This window comes from Pantherophis guttatus, chromosome 1 (assembly GCF_059756535.1).
Source record: "Pantherophis guttatus breed Tessera chromosome 1, ASM5975653v1, whole genome shotgun sequence".
Lineage (NCBI taxonomy): Eukaryota > Metazoa > Chordata > Lepidosauria > Squamata > Colubridae > Pantherophis > Pantherophis guttatus.
The window spans coordinates 64,546,402-64,561,852 of record NC_142063.1 but is presented as its reverse complement, the minus strand read 5'-3'; the positions used below and the strand labels follow the sequence as shown (position 1 = coordinate 64,561,852).

At 36.9% G+C, this 15,451-nt stretch overlaps 1 protein-coding gene across 1 annotated transcript in view; it reads right to left on the bottom strand.

Moving 5' to 3' along the window:
• Positions 1-6,453: 6,453 nt before the first annotated feature.
• Positions 6,454-15,451, bottom strand: part of CDIN1 (CDAN1 interacting nuclease 1) — a 125,631-nt gene continuing 116,633 nt past the window's right edge. The window contains exon 11 of the mRNA XM_034417935.3: positions 6,454-7,331. Within this exon, the coding sequence (XP_034273826.1) occupies positions 7,217-7,331 (115 nt within the window). The 3' untranslated portion in view covers positions 6,454-7,216. The remainder of the gene's footprint in view (positions 7,332-15,451) is intronic.

Here is a 15,451-nt window from a genome sequence, read left to right as displayed (position 1 = left end):
CCTTTCCTTCTTTCCTTTCCTTTCCTTTCCTTTCCTTTCCTTTCCTTTCCTTTCCTTTCCTTTCCTTTCCTTTCCTTTCCTGATCTTTCCCATCCTGTCCTCTGTCCTGTCCTCTGTCCTGTCCTCTATCCGTTTCACTCCATTCCTATATCACCCATCTCACTGATACAGTATATTACAGTATAATAAGCAGTAAAAAGTACTAGAAAACAAAATTATACAAATCGAATAGAAAAGCTAAAAACCAAAAAGATGGGTGGCATGGGGTGGGTGGGGGTGGGACCTTCTCTACCTGGTGAGCCACTCTTGGGACCTCAGGCCAAGCAGCAGAACCAGGAACGTGGGGTGGAGCTCATCTCTGATGGGAGAATAATCCAGAGAATGGGGCCACAGGAGAAAAGCCTGTTCTCCTAGACCCTGCCAGATAACATTCTTTGGCTGATGGCATCCGAAGTAAGCCCTTTCTGCTAGAGCAAGTGGAGGGCTAGTCCTATTGGGATGAGATGGTTTCTCAGCTACACTGGACCCATACTATAAAAGATTTTAAAGATAATGACCAACGCTTTGAATTGAACTCAGAAGCAACCCAGCAGCCAGTGCAGCTTGCATTACAGTGATGTCACACCTGCTACTCAAGGGGCCTCCAGATTTGTCCATGCTACTGTATTCTGTACCGGTTGTACCTTCCAAATACTCTTCAAGCATCATTGTAATACAATAGGGAGATGAACAGGGCATGATGACTGTGTGCAGAGTCTCACAATTCAGAAAAGGGTACAACTGGCACACAACATGAAGTTGTGGAAGGCTTGTCTAGATAGGACAGTTACCTGCTCTTTGAGCCGGAGTCACAAGTCTAGGAGTAGCTCCAGATTATGTGTCAGGTCTATGTAGGGTAATCCTCTGCCCAGTGTATGACCTAGTATAGATCTCTGACAAATGATCTCCAGTCTCATTGCAATAGCCAAATTTAGACTCTGGGCTCCTGTTGCATTCCAAGATCTACAGGCTTGTTAAACATCCCTTCTATTTTCTCATTCAAACCACTGACAAAAATGTTGAATAGCACAGCACCTAGAAGAGAACTTGGGGCACTCTACTTCATTTTTTCTGCCCTGCTGAAATGGAACCATTAATGAATACTTTTTGGATGTTCATTCAGCCAACCCTGAATCCAACTGTACTATACAGCCAAAATGCTACCATTTATGAAGGTGATATCATGAGACACTCTATTGAAATAATTGTTAAGGTCCAGTTATCGGGTATCTTTATCATTCCCATGACTACTCCCAGACCAATAAACTTACTCTGGCACAATTTGTGACAAATTCATTCCTGTGTCTGTTAATTGTAGTGTGATTATCCAATAATCTGTTTGAAGACCTTTCCCATTATAAACACAAAGCTGATAGGTCTGATAGCTATTGTTTGTTGAATTGTCCTGCTTCTTCTTTTAGAAAATAGAGATGGCATATGCACTCATTCAGTCCTTTGGAACTTCAGAAGTTCTCAAAGACCATTCAGAAGACTGCTAAAATCAACCTTTGCTAGCACACAAATTGAAATTTATCTGGCTGCGGAGACATGAATTCATATAAATTAGCTAAATTCTGTGTTACTATCTTCTAGTCTATTTTCAGCTGTAGTTCCCTCATTCTCCTAGTGATATAACAATAACTAGGTAACTATGTAATTAACTATGTAATTAGACCTGTATTTTCTTGGCTTTCTTTCCCCCCCATTGTCCTACCCTTTTTGTTTGTTTGTTTTTGATATTACTTGCAATCCTCGTTCTTAATTCATCTTTAACTTATCTTCTCCTATAGAGTTCCTATACTTTCTACTGCTTCTGGAGATTACATTGTATTCTTCTTTGGTTATATTCAATTCTCCAGGTTTCCTTGGTAACTCTAAGCAGCGGTCTTCCAAGTCACTCAATAATTTAAAATTTTTAAAAAGCATGCTCCCAGGTCTCAGTATTCTGGATCTGAAGAACAAGCATTTGGTCACTTATTTTAATTCTGTATATTTAGCAGTCCTTGGAGATGCAGCCAAGACCACCTGTTCCAAGTATACACTTTGTGTACTGGACACAAAATTTCTGGCTAGCAGGACTGTTAGCTTTTGACTGTACTTTCTTAAATTGGTCAAAGAATAAGTAAGCAGATTTTACAAGACAATGTTAGTATTGCTTATTATGCAAGTATTATCCTTATAATTTGAATTACTATTTCATGCTAGAGAAGAATTTCATTCTAAAGATATTTATAATATCAAGGATATGGCTATTGGATTCTGTATACAGTTAGTAAAAAATGTATAACTATATAAAAATGCACCAGAGGTTCAGGCTAACTGGTAGTGGCGATGATCAGTTGGCCCCGCCCATCCGCTCCTGCTCTATCCTGTCCTTTATTTCCTGCTTTGTAGCTCATCTCAATTGTGCAGCACACCTGATTTCCCCCTCTCGCTGTTCTACTTACCATTGCTGACCTGGAAGGTAAGCAACTGAGCTTCTAAATGCTCCATTTTCAGCACTGCGCGCAAGCGCCTTGGGCTCACACACATGCAAAGCGCGCGCTCACCGAACCGGTTGTTAAACCAGCAGCATTCGACCACTGGTATAAGTATATACATTTAGTAAAAAAAAATCTGAGAAGTCACATCCTGTACTTACACACTTGATAATACTCCCAAATAGGTTTGCCTTGAGATAGGTTGCATTTCAATGTGTGATCTTAAAAGCTGACATTAGAACTTCTCTGATATTATTTATAATCAGATATTAAATGTACAGACTATTAGAAAAGTGATAGGAAAGCTTTCTTTTCAACTGCCTTTAAATAAATCAGTTGATATTATGCCTTTTCAGATTAAAAAACGGCCTTCCATCTTATTGGTTTCATGTTAGTCACCCCAAATTCCTGGCTAAACCGACTCCATTAAAATTGGAAAAGGAGGCTCTTCCTCTAATAGTAAAGTTGAGGGAGGAAACATGTTGAGTTGCTTTGATCAGATTTTGAAATAATTTTACTGGATTACCATTGTACTCAAAACATAATTTATAGTAGCTGACATAAGCTGCTCTTTGTATAAGAGTCATAGATATAACAATAACAGGAAAATAAAAAAAAACACAAGAGGAACTAAATCTGTATTATTTATTATTTAGTTCATAAATGCATCCAATTTAATCTTTTGAATCCTGGCATGCTCTTAATAGTAAATGTTCAAATAATATTTAGTATACCCTTGAGAAAAAGCTTTGAATAATTCCTCTGACCTGAGAATTTTTTGGTAAAATGTGACCTCTCCATAACCCAAATATGCAGACTGGACTACACGGAACATATTCTATTATCTAGTACTAAGTCTGCCAAGTACTGACTGAGTAACACATTTTCTGTCTGTAAAGCAATTTTAGTCTTGTTGTATAACTTTAAAAATTAATATTAGTCTATTTACTATTTCCTGTCAACTTAAGGGCATATCAACTGGAAATGACAACCAGTAGAATAAATGATGGGAAGTGTAAAAAATTAAATAAAATATTTGTCAGTTTAAAACTGATTAATCTTCAAATCTAGCCTTTCCAATCTGATACCTTGTAGGTAGATTGGAATCTTATCTCCCAGAATTCAATTGACCTAACTCTGGTAGATCATAAGGTGTTTTTTGTTTAGTTAAGCACATTGTTTGAATTCAACCTTTGTAGCTTGTAAACTTCTGTTTATAGTTGTGTAGATCAATTAAAACTATAGAGAAATAGATTGTGTGACTGGGCAATGCACTACTAGGACATGCAGAATTAAATTCTATAGTCTTTATGACTTGTTTTATTCTATCTTTTAAAAACCCAAAAGCGTTTAAATAATATAAAGTCGAAAACTAAGAAGACAATTAGACAGATTTTGAACTCATATGCTATATGAGTTGGTATGTTGTTGTTAGTTGAGAAGTCGTGTCCAACCCATCGTGACCCCATGGGCAACGTTCCTCCAGGCCTTCCTGTCCTCTACCAGCCAAGGTGGCGCAGTGGTTAGAGTGCAGTACTGCAGCTACTTCAGCTGACTGCTAGTTCAGCAGATCAGCGGATCAAATCTCACTGGCTCAAGGTTGACTCAGCCTTCCATCCTTCCGAGGTGGGTAAAATGAGGACCCAGATTGTTGGGGGCAATATGCTATTTAGTATACTGTCTTTGGTGTAAGCCGCCCAGAGTCCTCGGAGAGTGGGCAGCATAGAAATATGACTAATAAATAAATAAATAAATAAATAAATCCTTTGGAGTCCATTTATGCTCACGCCTACTGCTTAAGTGACTCCATCCAGCCACTTCATTCTCTGTCGTCCCCTTCTTCTTTTGCCCTCAATCTTTCCCAGCATTAGCCTCTTCTCCAGTGAGTCCTTCTCATTAGGTGCCCAAAATATTTGAGTTTCATCTTCAGGATCTGGCCTTCTAAAGAGCAGTCAGGGTTGATCTCCTCTAGGACTGACCGGTTTGATCGCCTTGCAGTCCAAGGGACTCTCAGGAGTCTTCTCCAAGTTGGTATGTGAGTTGGCAAATTAAGGGCATCTAATTTTATTTATCTTTCCTGAAAATAAAATTAATATTAAATCACCAAACAACCCCCAAAAATTAGATGAGGCTTGAGAAGTATTTTCAACATATTGTGTCTACATTTAATTTCACTTATTTTAGTGAGGAGGAGAGTGTAAAAGAAATATTGGATCATCTGTTCTTGCAGTTTCCACAAAATGAAGCCTTTTCAGTGATCTGTTAGGACAATGCTACAAGACTGTCTCATTCTTTCCCCAGTTGCATGCCATTAAAAGAACCCAAATGTTACTTTATTTGCTTCCTCAATAAGTTACACACTGCAGATTTCTTCTGTCATTTTTAAGTACCAGCAAATCAAGCAGCCCATTGCATCATGTTGAATACAAATAACTTGCTGACCTACAGCTGTTTGAAATAAGATCCTGATGAAAAGTTTGATCTTCCAAAGAAATGGCAAAAATTGCAGGGTTATCTCTGCCAAATAGCCAAGATATAGTGGAGTAGTATTGCTGGGTGGGAAAAAGGCTGTTTATTTTAATGAAAGACAGAGAAGGATTATTTCTTTTTTTAAAGTGAAAATATTTATTTGAAAGAATTGGTGTCTGGAAAAACTCAGCAACTCGCAGCTCAGCAGAATGATCTAATGGATATATAAAGGCATGAAGTATTTAACAAAACATACATGGTTGCCATAATGCTCATAGACACCTCTGGCATTTACCAAGTTCTTTGTTTTTCTTAGCAAGCGAGTCTTTGCAAATAGGATTTTAAAAAAGAAAATATCAGAATATAGTCATAAGAAACACGCTAGGTAATTGGACACGATCTAAAGTGAAGTGGTAGCCTTTAATTCCCCCTTTTCCCTCTGAACATTCTGGATTCCATATTGGCGTGCACATGTTTGGATAAATGCGAAAAATGTGTATGAAAAAGAAAGGACGTTAAGAAAAGTGATTCCAGATCAAACAGATATTTTGAAAGAAGCTCCTTGAATAGCTTGTGGGAGGTGGGGGCTGGGATGGAGGAAAGACAGAAGGAAAAAGGAACAAGATAGAAAAGAAGTGAAAGAGCAAGCAAGAGAAATTCAGGATTCAGAATCTCACTTCTTCCTAGATTCAAATTCAAATTGTTGAGCAAGTTATATTGTGACCTCATTAGTTTATCTTCTATGAAATGCATGTTTTCTGTTACATGTAAGTAAGATGGTATATTATGAATCAGTGCTGTTTCTCTAATATTTTATTTGAATTCTATATGTGTCACTAGCAGAAAAGCTAAATCTAAAATGCGTGCCAGAGATATGAATACATAACCTAGAATATATACCAATCTAGACATTAAAATACATTTTACATAGAATTCCTGATAGGAATGAATGAATAGTTCTGCTTCAAGTTATTCTGTGCAGGACAGAAATGACTTTAAGAAGCCTGGAATTGTAACAAACTTGTGAAGAATTTTAAATGATAGAAACATATAGAAGTTTAGTTTACCCTTTCAAATCATAAAAGTAAGTGTCATCATAGGATTTGAAGGAAAAAAATGGCCTGAAAAGTTATTGGATTGGAAACCTGTCCTCTAAAGCAGGGGTCTCCAACCTTGGCAACTTGAAGCCTAGCAGACTTCAACTCCCAGAAAAGCTGGGAGTATAAAATATAATCCTGGTCTGTTAATCTCTGCTATATGACCAAACTAACTAAATTTGAGTATATGCCCTTTTTGGCTATAATTTTTTATGCTGATGAACATGACCTTTAATATGTAGATCAAAAATGTAAGGTCCAGAGCTCTGCTTTCTAGGCCATGTCCACAATATGTTGTCTAAAGAAATCCTTCGCCTTAATTTTGATTTTAAAAAGATCTTTGCAAGACAGATTATCAGGACAAGATCAAGGTTAAAACAATGACCCACTTTATTTTGCTTTAAAACATCAGCATTAAAATGTCCGTTACATCTTCTAAAATCCATAAACATGCCTACGTTTTAATTCAAGAAACAATATAGAAGCTTTTTGTTTGAAGATAAAGCATTTCTGCAGTTTTATGTTTCCACTTTCAACAACACTAGATACTTATAGAAGTGTCAACTGTTTGGTAATATCCTAAAAGTCAAGAAATTCAGGCTTAGAACAATGCACCAATGAGTGAATTTCTTTTTTATCCTGTTTTGGCCCAAAATGAGCCTGGGAAAATGGAGATTGACATTAATTACCTTTTTATTAGCAAGATTTTTAACATTTACCAGGAAAAAGTTTTGGGACTGAAGACATTTTCTTTTTTTAAGGTGACTCTGCTATAGGGAGGAAAACTAAAAACCACACCTTTTGACCTCTACATTTCTTCTTTTGTTGAAAGTGCAAAGAGAAGCCATCCGGAAGGAAGAAAGATTACAGCTATCTATAAACTGTTTGACAGAGGCAGAAATGCTGATAATGTTTGGGGCTGTGTCGGTATTTTTTGGCTGCTTGCATCAGCAGGGGGTTGAAGTAAAACAGAGACTCTTGACGTGTTTGTCTAAAGAGGTGGTAGGGTGATCCCAGCCAGTAAGAGTTCAGCTGAAGTTCAGGACAGATGTTGCCAGTAGTTTATACTTCAGGAAAATAAAATTGCTTCCGGATTTGCCTTTTCCACCTTCGTGGCTCAGCCATTCTGCCTCAAAGGACAGCAATGTCAGTTGGGAAACAGTCTTTGAGCAAGATACCCCGGGTGCGATGACAGTCTAGTTCCTCGATAAATCCATACCAATAGATCACTAATCCGGGACCAAATCTACATTGAAACAAACAAACAACAGCAACAACAAAAAACCCAGATATTATTATGTAGAACAGCATATATCATCTGCAAACATTCAGAATTATAAATTTTAAGGGAAACACAGTAAAACAGTGAAATACTTTATAGAGATAGGAGTATTAAGCCCTCACTCTACATTTAGTGGAAAGACAATTTGTAATCTCCATTTTTTGCCTTTGCCTGACTAATAAGTAAGAATCTTAATCATATTTAACACTAGTAACAGAAGGTTCATTTGTTTCACCTAACAGTATGAGCTTTAAAAACTGAAGTTCCAAAAGAGGTGGGGGAGATTGTTTGGTTTTTAATACACATATGGAAAATTAGCAGGAGGACCATCAAAGCAAATTATCACTTATTTTATGTGCCTTCTTATTGTGCACAAGCAACTTCTCGGATCACCATCAGGCCGCTGCAGGCCTGGCCTCCATCCAGAAGTTGTGGGTGCTCCAACGTGGAGGTTTTTAAGAAGCAACTGGACAACCATTTGTCTGAAATGATATAGGGTTTCCTGCTTGAGCTGAGGGTGGGACTAGAAAACCTCCAATGTCCCTTCCAACACTGCTATTCTGTAATTCCTCACATGCCCTTAGGAAGTTCAGGCCCTCAGGAATAATGTGTAATGTGTACAGCTCCATGTTTTGCACATCAGTTTCACCTTTTTCCTATTGAGAGCATTTAATTAGAGGGAAGCCATACTTTTGGCGTAGTGTTGCAAGAATTTTACAGCGAAATCATAAATTATGGATGCTCTGTTTGTAAGAGAGAGCAGCTTTCTGTAATCTAATGTCATGGCAGGGTGTACAACTTGAAGCCAAAAACTGTTTTGTTTTTGTTTTTTCATTTTGAGATTTATTGTACAGTTTAGGTAAGCTGCCAAGAACAGCAACAGTATAGGAGGAGCTGTAAGACATCATATATACAAGTTCAATGCTATGTCATGTAATAGTCTGCACACAATGCTACAGTCAGCCAATAAGGTATCCAGCTTTTGTTAAAATGTTTTAACTATAATGTCTCAAGAGAGCAACAGTCATTAGGTTGATAATGTAACTATCAAAACTGTGGGCAACATCAGACATTGTTATTTCAACTGGAAGGAACTTGCCACAAGTGCAGAAGGACAAGCGAACAAATATTTCAAAAAGGAAAAAACCTAGTTGGCTTCTTTTATTATTTAGATTGGACCTTCTGCTACCCCAGTGTTTAATTTTGCCATTTGAGGATTCACAGATATTACTTTCTAAGTGCTCGGTGCTGACATCACATCTTTCATTTAAAAAAAGCTCAGGTGTTTTAGAAAGACAGATGCTAAATAAAGACTAGCCTTGTAGATTTAGCTGTACTAAATAATTCTTCCTACATGTTCACTGGCAGTAAGGCCAGATTACAATGGTCTTCAATCAATTTGTGTCAAGGAGAAGTCAAGAGTGGCTTCTCCTGTATTCTTTGAGAGTTTCTACTGGACTGTAGTCTATTGCCGCATAACAAAATACGGATGTCCATAAAATCTTTTCTCTTATCAAAATATTTCTGAGGAGAGATTTCCAATGAAAGGAAACAGAGAGATAAACAAAGAAACAAACAGACAGACACAAATGGAGGGAGGGAGGGAGGGACGGGGAGGAAAAGAGAAAGAGAGAGAGAGAGAGGAAACAAGAACGAGAACTGTCCTACACCAATCTAATCCTTGGATATTGTCTTTTAGCATCTTAAATCTGTGGTTTCCAAGTTATATGCTTGTTGACCATTCTCCCTTAATTTGGAGGCAGATTAGAAAAGCCGATCATCCATCTGAAATTACAGTGGAGAAACACTATGATTGATCTCTCTAAAACGCTGTCTGCTTCTGTCCTTGCTCCATCCTGAAATCACTGGGATTGGATTCCCAATCCTGGACATTTCGACATAATTTTTAAAATCCCAAATGGAAGAGATATCTGGAAAATCCACTTAAGTGGTGATTGTCTGCCTACAGAAATATGGGAATATCAGAGTATCTCAGTGGTGAGTGTATTGGCTTAACATACTTGAAGGGATAGTGGATGGGATCAGTGGGTCATACAAACACCTAAACCTGATTAACTTGATTTTATTTGGGGAACAAGTGTCTTACCCCAGTCAGCCATGTTGTGGCTTGATATGTGATGGGAAAGGTGTTCCTGTAATGGAGGATGCGCTCATCAGGCAGACAAAAATAATGGGAAATCTTAAATTTCTATGAAAATCAGAACTTGAAAATCAGAAACTTTTCTTTTCTAGATTTTTTCTCTCTTTGCTTTCAATATTCATGACTGCATGACTGACCAGTGAGGAAGGGACTGATGATGTGATGTAGACTGGCCAATACAATCCTGGTATAAAGGCTCATGCAATATCAGATGTTTCCAAGTGCTACTAAATGGGCAATTGCATTCCAAAAGCTTAGATTTTTTTTGACCCAGCTAATCATTCTGTGAACTATAAAAAAGGAAACTTGATTGGATGAATTGGTGACTAGGAGAGGTATGATTTCCAACAGTTTGTGGTACTGTTATATTATGGAGAGCAGTAACCTTTTGTTAGCCAGATATTTAAAGTTCTTTGGCAAAGCATGACCCAAATTCATGGGAAAAATGATAAAAGTGACTACAGCTACAAAACTTACACATGCAGTGTCAAGGTTTCCTGCCTCCCCTTTTGGAGGCTGAGAAAACAGGAAGTTTTAATTCTCTTCTTTGAAAAAAAAGAAAAACTCTGAAATTTAGGATTTACAGTATACTCAAGTTTTCACCTATTTCCTAATCAAAAGGGTAGTACGCTGTGTTGCAAATTTTTAGCAATTGTTGGAAGCTCTGGGAGTGTATGAAACCTTGAGATCTCAAACTACCTTTTCCTGCCCCATTATACTGTGAGAGAAATCAAAGACTCGGTGACTTTGAGATGTATGATCTATTCTCCCAGTGAAACAGATTATGTCAAGGCTGTGTAAAAGCAGAGCTATGCAAAACCTCAAAGGGGTGCTTTGCTTTGAGCATCATGAAACACTAATGTACTTATTAATTTTAAAGGCCTCAGTGCAAGCAAACTGCGCCAAAATATCCATTTTGAGAACTTCTTCCCTACATTCACAAAAGAACTTCTGCTAGCATTTCTAGTGCGAATTAGAACAGCCAAATCAGAGCAGCTTGCTTTTAGAGTTGAGCCATTGCCCTGAATTTAATCAGTCCATTGATGGAGAATTGTGGTCAATTTGGAAACTAAATTCTTTAAAACTTGACATGCTTACAATAGGAAGAGCCCACGATCCAAGTCTGTTCTCATAACCCCAAGTATACTTTCTTAACAGGTCTGAAACTGGTTATTAAGTCAATTGTAATTCTGTCTTTGAGTCAGTGACAGTACTAAGTACTATACAAATTGCTTCTCTTCATAAGATAGAAAATAGAACAGAATAGAATTCTGTATTGATAGAGTGTGATTGAACACAACAAATTGAACACACAAGGATAGATGATGATGATGATGATAGTTAAATAGATAGAGAGATATAGAGACATACATGCTTTTGAGAGTGTATGTGCATGCACATACACATACACTTCTGTAAATTAAAGTTAGTACATGTGCCACATGAATACAACCCCTATTCTAATTCATTGTTCAAAAAGACTTAAGTGAAGTACTTAAAACCAAAATTAACTTGTTGGCACATTTAGCATTTGGCACTGAATATCAGGAACTCCTGCTGCTAAGCATTAATTTCTCTCTCATTAGCTCACAGAGTCGGAAAATCACAAACAATGCCAGTAGTTAATTATTACTGCTTTAATTTGAGAAGTCATTTAACCTTTTTTCCCCTTTTGTGTCAATGGGAAACATTAAAGAGGTCAAAGATAGAAGCAAGAACCTCCCTTCTAAATTTGAGTCTCAGCCCCATTTTTCATAGATGCATAGATGTGATATGTGAAGAATCCAACTCAGGCTCTAAATTACAGAGTAAGTGCTGAAAACTTATTTATAGATTTAACGCTTCTGTTTCACAATTTGGTGACTAACCTTTCTTTTGTCAGCACTTTTTTTTTTTAAAAAAAGTTAGTCATAGATAAAGAGGCAAGAACCCAAAATGCACAAAATGTTGCTCGGTTTTTAAAAATTAAATAAATAATTCTGGAGTGAATAAAAGTCAGAATCAATACAAATAGGAATGCAGTAACACTTTCCTGTTCATATTCACCAATAAATGAGAAGTATATTGCCTCTAATACCTGGTGATTTCATGTACAGCTCTCACAAGAAGTAACTATGACTCTATCCTTTACCAGAATAAAACTGGGCAACGCCACAAACCCTTTTGCATATCATTAGCAGTCTTCTGGCACCCTCGAATTGCATGTGATGAAATTACTGAATTTTAGCAGTGCAATTTTGGACTTATTTGGGAGAATTGAATGGGTGAGAATGGAAGCAGCTTACTGTAAAAAGAAAAATAGCCCCCAATTTATGAACACAAGTGAAACAGTTATTAACTGAGTTTTGCCCCATTTTGCGACCATTCTTGCCACAGTTATTAAGTGAATCACCGCACTTGTTAAGATAATAATACGGTTGTTAAATGAATCTGGCTTCCCCATTGACTTTGCTTGTCAGAAGGTTGCAAAATGTGATCACATGACCCTAGGACACTGCAACCATCATATATAAATATTTGAGCCAGTTACCAAGCATCTGAATTTTGATCATGTGACCAGAAGGATGCTACAATGATCGTGAGTTTGAAAATGGCCATAGGTCACTTTTTCCAGTGTCATTTTCACTTTGACCGGTCACTAAACGAATGGTTTTAAGTTGAGAACTACCTGTAATATATTTTTTCAGAGAAGAACTGGCGTAGTCCCATGCATATTTTGGCTGTTCTCCTCTGCATTTTTCTGGGTCTCTAAATACAGTATAATAAATTACAAGGTTCTTCATTCCACTATTTATTATGCCTCACCCATATGCTTGATAATTCTCAAAAACATTACAGTAGATATTAATGTTGTAATTAGAGCTGAAGTACGTATGAAGCAATCTAAGTTCAAGTCCTCATAAAATGTGCTAGATGACATTGGGTGGGCAAGAAATACCTCGTAAACTAACCTATGAGGGTAACTAAGGAGTGGGCTACCATAAACATTATCTTTAGGACCTACAGGAAATAGTGAATATACATGTAACTAAAATTAATAATAAGATATTTCCTATCCTAAGCTTTTTAATTCTTGATAGGAAATTGAACGTATTTTGCATAAACAGAAGATTTCGATAAAACGGTAAGTGACAGGTTACATTATAGGTTATTTTCCTGATTAACAACCAAAAATCTATAAGATACACCCAAAAGTGTTCAGAAAAAAAAATCTTCATTGCCCAGTGTATTTAAAACAGTCTTATCATGAACAGTATTTATATTATAAAAGGTATTTAATGCCTGTTGAAGATGGATGTACTACTGAAAAATATGAAAAGCATAATCTTTAGATCTGTTGATGCCTGCCCACACTAAATTTTGTAAACAAGCATGCAAGTGAATTAAATCCTAGGTTACCTCTGTCAATCTTCCACCAGAATTCCTGTTTCCTTGCTTGCCGGATAATACTATTGTCTTTTCTATAATCTGCTTGGGAAATTAACCGATTGACCTCCAGTGATGCTGGAAAAGGTAATAATTTATATCTACTAGTCCAATACACATTATAATGTAGTAAACATTTCTGGATTACTACTAAGAGCTGCACTGAAATCTTGGGAAGGCACATGAGGCTGAAAGGCCTCTGTCTGGCTAACCTCGCCCTAAGAGGAATACCACACAGTGTTCCTGACTAGCATTAATATCATGTTTGCCAGTGTGCAAGTTCAAATTCCTTTTCACCTAAATTTCAGATCCATACCGCTACCTGTTCTTTATGTATATTAGGTTAAATCATAATCTTGCATTACTGTCCCATAGATCTTTGATATAAAGGAAAATAATTTGCTGAGGGACTTTAATAAAAACACAATAATCACCAATGTAGATCGTACAAACTTATGATCTGGCTCATGCATCTTATATAATTAGAGTATCTATATTTTAGATTCTCTACTTAATAATTGTTTGTTTGGTATTCATACAGATGAAAGACTTAAGTCTACCTTTGACATTTACTCTCAGGCTGTTGAAAATATATAAAAGGCTTCCAAACTTATTGCTTCCCTCACAAAAAGCCTATTTTAGTTTTTTTCCCCTTTTCATTTAAGTGAATCTTAAGTGAATCATCTATGTCTAGTAAACTATTTTTAAAGACTGCACAAAAGTTTCTTATTGACTACCTTCTTCATGTTCTAAGCTATGATACTTCACTAGGAACAATTAGAAACTAAAAGCATACAATGGAGAAAGAATTTCAGGAAATGGCAGGCTGCAAACTTCCAGGGTGACAGAAACCATGAGACGAGAAATTGAGTAAGGTTAAACTGAGATTTAGACAGCCAAAATACTGGTCAACTCATCTTGCCATTAGGTGATTAATAGTTGTTTATTTTTGGAGCTTGAACTAACAGGCCATCCTGGGGCCAGTGCAAGCTGATATTATCTAAATAACCACTGAGTGCCTAGTGCTAGGATATCTTTCCTGTTCCTTTTATGAGAGGCTGATCTGGCTACAACAAGGGTGGTAGATGTGCCAAAAAGTACATCATTCTCACCACATGTGTCATGCTGTGGGTGTCACAATTTAGAAGTGATTTTAAGACAGAATGCCCAGGCTTTAACTAATGAATTCTTTCTCAGGAGCTAATTCCAAAATTACAAAAACACCCCAACAGCTCAATTCACCTTTAGCCAGAAGAAAGATCTCCTCCTACTGGTGCCACTGACCTTAAAAAAAAAAGGACTTAATGAGTGAAGTAATATCTTCTCCACTGTCCTCTGCCTGGTACACATTTTAAGCATATGAATTTAAATTATATGTGTACGCTGTTGTCAGCCGATGTCTACATTCTCATCTAAAAGCAAATCCACATCAGTATTAGCTGAAAAAAATGTTTTGTGTTACTTTCCAACCAAATACATCACACAAGACAGTAAAGCACTTCAGAACCCAGGGCAACTGTGTTTGGTTGCAAAAATTGGGAGAACTACTAGAATCCAGCAAAAAATTAAAGAGTTTTCTGGATCTCTTGGCTGCCTAAATATGGTAGCTTCATCAGAAACAGGACAGCACAAAGTTTAGGACTAAGATTTAGTTTTGTCCAATCAAGAGTGGACTACACTTCCCTGATGTGTATAATTCAAGAGAAAGTCTGTCATCAGGAAAACAATAATAAATTTTGAATTTTATGAATTTTGTATGACAACTCTCAAGCTGTAATGTAACAACTTTGATATATATTTTTAAATCAGTTCATAATTCACATAGCAAGAAACATTTGAATACACTCACACACACCCATGTACAAGCACAGCCGTAGTATTTACTTATCAAACCTAATTGGATTGTTACTAAATGAAGTGGTCATTAAGCAAGGTATCATGTGACTGCCCCTCTTAGCAAAGGCAATCTAGCAGTCCCGCTTGTAGTCATTAATGAAATCAACCACAGTCATTAAACAAGATATCATGTGATTGCAACTCATCTTTGTCATTGACTTTGTCAGAAGCCAGCTGGGAGGTTAGAAAATGGCAATCATGTGACAATGTGCTGTGTCTATTGTAAATGTGTAACAGATGTCAAGCACCCAAACTGTGATCACATGATTGCAGGGGCGTGATGGTTGTATGAGGACCAGTTGTAAGTTACTTTTTTCAGTGCCACTGTAACTTTGAAAAGTTGCTAAAGAGAAAGCGGAGAGAGAGAGAGAAAGAGGGAGATAGATTCTGGAAAGCAAAGCACGGCTGGGGAAAAAAGTCCTGACACAAATGAATTCTCTGTGAAAATGGGCAGGTTATATGTATTTTATGGCTAAATATTCAGTTCTAAATCTGTCAGTTGTAGATACTCTCATTGCATTTTTAAAAGCAACCATAAAGGATTAACCATTATTTTAACCAAGTTCAAAAAGAAAAGAAAAAAAAAACCAGTTTTGTTCAT